This window comes from Octopus bimaculoides, chromosome 8 (genome assembly GCF_001194135.2).
Source record: "Octopus bimaculoides isolate UCB-OBI-ISO-001 chromosome 8, ASM119413v2, whole genome shotgun sequence".
NCBI lineage: Eukaryota > Metazoa > Mollusca > Cephalopoda > Octopoda > Octopodidae > Octopus > Octopus bimaculoides.
In genome coordinates this window covers 96,206,637-96,212,322 of record NC_068988.1, presented here as the reverse complement: position 1 = coordinate 96,212,322, position 5,686 = coordinate 96,206,637, and the positions used below count along the sequence as shown (strand labels likewise).

The 5,686-nt window shown below is 37.1% G+C and overlaps 1 protein-coding gene across 2 annotated transcripts in view; it reads left to right on the top strand.

Moving 5' to 3' along the window:
• Nucleotides 1-5,686, top strand: part of LOC106868169 (uncharacterized) — a 57,134-nt gene that overhangs the window by 24,464 nt on the left and 26,984 nt on the right. For both annotated transcript variants that reach the window (XM_052970292.1, XM_052970294.1), the window contains exons 20-24: nt 461-532; nt 1,079-1,361; nt 2,482-3,680; nt 4,461-4,533; nt 5,324-5,420. In XM_052970292.1, coding sequence (XP_052826252.1) covers nt 461-532; nt 1,079-1,361; nt 2,482-3,680; nt 4,461-4,533; nt 5,324-5,420 — 1,724 coding nt within the window. The remainder of the gene's footprint in view (nt 1-460; nt 533-1,078; nt 1,362-2,481; nt 3,681-4,460; nt 4,534-5,323; nt 5,421-5,686) is intronic.

The following is a 5,686-nucleotide window of genomic DNA, read 5'->3' as shown; positions in this document are numbered from 1 at the left end:
TGGGAGCCAGTCAGGCGGCACTGGCATCGACCATGCTTGGATGGTGCTTTTTATGTGTCACCGGCACAGGAGCCAGTTGTTGGGGACTGGCATCGGCCATGTTCAGATGGTGTATTTTATGTGCCTCCAACATGGGGAGCCAGTCAGGCGGCACTGGCATCGACCCATGCTTGAACGGTGCTCCAGCAGAAATCTATTCTGCTCCCCACCTTTACCTCTTACTAGCCCTCATTATCTTAGCATAATATTTGGTTTTGTTTTTACGTGATGGTTTTGCTTGAAGAAATTTACTGTAAGTTCTACGAAATGATGGTGGTTTCAATATAAATATTTTCAGTCAATTCTAAACTAATGTAAAACTATTTAATTCAAGATTTTCCTTTCTATGATTGCATATAAAATGGTGCTGATGTGCAAACTTTTGTTTTATTATATATAATTTTATTTGCATATTTTTCAGTATCAATGAAAGGAGTTTTGCCACAGAACTCAGCAATGTCTCAGCAGTTTCTGAGATTCAACAGCCCCAAGAGTGAGTCAATTCTTTCAAAGTCCTACAGCCAATGTTGTAAATTAAGCAACTATCTGAAGTAGATTAGGTTCTGGCAAGTGGGGAGTGGGGGAGGGGGCGCAGATAAACTTGATTAAATCAACTCCAATATTTGGGTGGTACTTAGTTTATCAGTCTCAGAAAGAATAAAAGATAAAATTGTTTTCAGAAAGATTTGAACTTACATTGCAATAAGTTCTTTTCTGATGCACTCCTGGTTCTGCTAATCTACTGATTGCAAGATTAAGAGTTCAAACCCTGTCGTGTAGCATACAGGCAAAGCCATTTTGTTTATTATTTGCCACATGTGTAGAATAATGTAGAAAATGAAAATGAAGTTTTACTTTTCCATTATTGAGACTAATTTCATTACTCTGAAGCTCACCGTTCTATTATTCACGTGCTTAATATCTTCAATATCAAATCATATTCTGTTTATTTTTCACCAGTTTCTGCAGTTTCTCTTCAGGAACAGCAGATTGAAAATTGGAAACATTTTATTAAATGAAGTTTCGTTTTATTTTCCAGAAGCCACAGTGATCCCCTCAGTGTCTCTGTTACATCATCATTTACAGCAGACAGTTTGGATGATGTAGACGTTTCTTCAAACCAGAAACCTCTTCAGACTTCACAATCAACAGTATGCAATACCAAAAATAGTGTTTTATCAGAAACACATTCTTCTTTAGGTAACCAAACCAAATCTAAAAGACAAGAACTCAACAAAGAAAGTATCATTTCTGAAGTCCAGCAAAATGTAAAACAGGATGTGATGGATGTTATCCAACTGGAAATCCAAAAGCTGATCGATGTAAGCAAGTCGTTCTCTTTATTTTCTCCCTTTCACCTCTTTTCTAGTTGTTCAGATTCATATTGCTAACGAGTACACATCATAGACAAACATATTGCCTAGTTTCTTATTTTTAAGAAGCATTCATTAAATTTTGAAAGCAGCATTGTTCTCTAAATGGGTTAATCTGAAGCAATGAAATTCATTATTCTATAACATCAGAAAGAAAAGGCTACCATTCCAGTTGGTGCTGTTAAAGAAATACATCCTAGACTGTCTTACTCTCCTCAACTCCTTCAAAAATCTACAAATGCATTCAATCCGTAAAAAGTATGTAAAAATCAAATATGATTTTTGATTTAATGTATTCCATTTGTAATATCTGTCAAATTTGTATAACATTCTTGGAAAATCTCATCATAACCTTGTTTTCAATGCTGGCATGGGTTGGTTGGATTGACAGGAGCTGAGCCTAGAGTATGGAGTCTCAGCATGGCCATCACCAATGATTATCACTTTTTTAATCAGAACTAAGTCCATCAGCTTCTTCTTATCATCATGATTTAACATCCACCTTCTATGTTGGCATGGGTGGACCGGTTTCACAAGAGCCAGCCAGGCAGAAGCCTGCACCAGACTTCTGAAAATTAATAACAACAACAACAATAGATTTAGTTTAGGTAAATTAATGTACACATTTAGGGTCCTTGAGTTTGTGTAGTACTCAGTCACCTCACATATTAATACAATGAGTAGGTGGCTCAGTAGATTGAGCCACCGGAGGGCTCCTCTTCAAAACTGAGGATTCATTTACTTTAGATTTTTATTTACTGAGCTCTTTAGTTTGCATTTCAATTTAATTTAAAACATTCTGTTTGTGTCTTTAATTAGTAAGTTGATGATCCACAGCTTACTAAGAGTCACATCACTCCCCCTTCCCCCCTCAATCTCACCCTCAGAAATGTTTCTTTTATTTCAAATGTTGTGTATTTAGTTACACAAAACTAATATGTAACTAAAATTGTTGCAACAAAAATTCATTGTAATAATAATAATAATAATAATAATAATAATATATTACAGTTTATTAATGCCTTGCCATTTTTAATGTTTTGGTTTTTGTATTTTTTTTATTTTTTAGGCTCAAAATGACCAATTCCAGTCTGTTATAGCTGCCTTGTTACCTCATAAAAAGGTAAAGAACAAAAGAAACAAGAGAGCAGACAGCACAAATAAGATTCCAGCTGGTACCAGTGTGGCTGAGGATAGTTTTAGTTCGGATTCAGAGTCTGAGAATCAAAGACCACCTGTGACAATATCTTCTAAAAAGACACAAGTTGATATCAGAGCACCAGATTCTACCTCATCCTTCAGACTAAGAACCCTAAAACCTCCAAAAAGCTCAGCTGGAAATATTAGAGGAGTCTTAAAGGAATTGGAAAATCTTCAAGAAATATCTCAGACTAGAAAAGAAAGTTCTTCAACTTTAATTTCAAAACCTTTGAATAATGAGAACTACTATCAAAGGATTGATCCTTCAGAAAATTACCAGCACCAACAGATTGTTAATGATAACAGGAGAGTAACTGATGTAACGACGGGTAGTGTAACCAACGAAGGTTCGCATCAGAACTACCATTTATTTAATCTTGGCAATGTCATCTCTGAATCTCCCCCCTTGTTGTCATTGCCGCAACTTAATTCGGTAACAGAACCTTCTGCAGTTAATAAGCAGGAGATGCAACAATCAAAGCCAGAGAACCCTGCCAGAATGCCTTTGCTTTGTCTTACAAAGAAACAACCCAATATTTTTAAAATTCCAGAACCTTATTTATGTGTTCCTCAAGTGAGGCCAGAAACTGTGGAAATGAACAACAAAGTTTCTTCCTCCCACAAATCTGCAAATTCTGGCAGCAGCCAATTTGTGAATTATCACAATGCAACTAATATCAACACAATGCAATTTCCTAAACAGACTTTTAAATTTCTGATTGATTCTTCTGATGTGGAAGAACCAGCAGAACCTTCCCCCATGCCATTACTAAAAATCCCCAAAGATAAATCAGAGATGCTCAGCTCTCATTTGTCTTGTCAGCTGATACCACCTGAACTCATTGCTGGCTTTAAGCAAAGACTTCTGGAGAAAAATGAAAATAAAAAGAAAAACTTTATAAAGTTTCAGCAAAAGGAATTAGAGAAACTGAAGGAAGAGAGTGAAAAAAGCAGCCCAACTCCATCGCAATTTCAGCCTCTCAAGCTGAAGCAACCACCTTCTGGAGAAGATGGACAATCAACACAATCAAAGGTCTACAAAGACTCTCATGTCAACAATCTCAAACGGTAAGTCATTGATTATATTTTTAGTCAAATAAAAAGAGTGACTGATGACAGTGAGTGATGGACTAAACCAGTCATCTGGTTTAACCTCCACCCCCGGGGCCCTTGGGTACCTCTAGCAGAGTTTATTCTGTTGCAAGTTTTTATACCAGGCCTTTACTCTGACAATAACCTCTTCTCTTTTTCCCACTCATCTTGTGGCCCTGGAAAAGGTCATAACTGATTCCTCTCCATATGAAGTTAATAATAGCCTGGGCAAAGTTCAGAAAGCTCCTATCCCCTCCTGGTGACAAAGGGCCTCTCACTCAGAGTGAAAGGTGGACTGTGTGATGCATGTGTGAGAGTACTGCCATGCTACACGGCAGTGAAACATGGAAATTGTAGTTGTGGCTGATGTCAGTGCTGCCTGACTGGTTCCCTGTGCCAGTGGCACATAAAAAGCACTATCCGAATGTGATCGTTGCCAGGCCTGCCTTATTGACTCCTATGCCGGTGGCACATAAAAAGCACCCACTACACTCTCGGAGTGGTTGGCATTAGGAAGGGCATCCAGCTGTAGAAACACTGCCAGATCAGATTGGAGCCTGGTGCAGCCTCCTAGCTCGCCAGTCCTCAGTCAAACCGTCCAACCCATGCCAGCATGGAAAGCAGACGTTAAACGATGACGACAATGATGATGATGTGTTCCATTTAGTTAAACTTGTTACGTAATCTGTTTGCTGAATAGGGAAACTGTATTAAAGATATGTTGAAGGTTTGCTTTTTTTTTATTTTTGCAAATAGAAGCATTCGAAGAAAGAAAAAGGAGGAAGAAGAAGAAACGAAAAGTTTGGAAAAAACACAGAGAAAAGTTGAGGTAAAGAAAGATTTTGCATATGAGGAATGTTGAAAAAGTAATGATTCTTTTATTGGTACCTGGATAATAATTTGTAAGAGACAATTGTGTAAGTAAATGGTTAATTGCAGGCAAAAGGTGTTATAATCAGTCTCAGTAAATATCTTTAGGTTATTTTATTAATCCTTCCAAAGTGAAAGGCAAATTTGATGTTGCTTCGAATTTAAATTTTGAATACAGAAGGATTTAGAAGTGAGCAACGTCAGACATGACAGTTATTCTGATATTATAGAATTCCTGATCTTCCATCACTTGTATAATGGTTTCAAACTCTGGCACAAGGCCAGAAATTTTAGGGATAAGTTGCTTACATCGACTCCAATGCTCAACTGGTTCTTATTCCATTAACCCTAAGAGGATAAAAAGTAAAACCAACCCCATCAGAATTTGGGCTAAATTGGCTGCTAAACATTTCATCTGGTGGGCTGCTGATTCTGCCTATAATAGAAAGGATTATTATTAGTATTAAAACCAGAGATAAAGAACTGAGAAATGACACCTTCCCCAGAAGTCAGGGCACCCAGGGTTTTTCCATGAGCAACCCTCAAATCTCTTTTGAGGAATATTCATTGTTAAAATTTTATTACTACTTTTTTTTTATTTTGTTCAACCTGTTTACACACAAAATCCCCACAACACACACACATGCGCACACACATATACGCACATGCATGCACACTCAGTGTTTTGTCCTGTGCTATCCTTAATGTAAACCCCTTTGTGGATAATAAAGGAACCCTTATTATTATAGGATAAAGATCAAATGGAATCTTCAGTCTCATTAAAGAAACCAGAAGAGAAGAAATTGGAACCAGAAAAAATTCACAAAGATTTTATTTTCAACCCTGGTAAGGAAAACTAATCTTTAAAATTAAAGTCAATAGGATTGCTTTGATCTTTATGAAGTCTTTCAGAATCAAAAGCAAAAGGCCCTTAACATCTTTTTTTGTTGTTGTTTCATTTTCATTTTGTAGTGTTCTATATTATAGTTGCTTTTTGCATTGGTATGGTCATGTACTATGGATGGATGAGAAGAGCTGTGTGAAGAAGTGCCACTCCCAAACAGTGGAAGGAATCCAGGGTAGAGGGAGACCTAGGAAGACATGGGATGAGG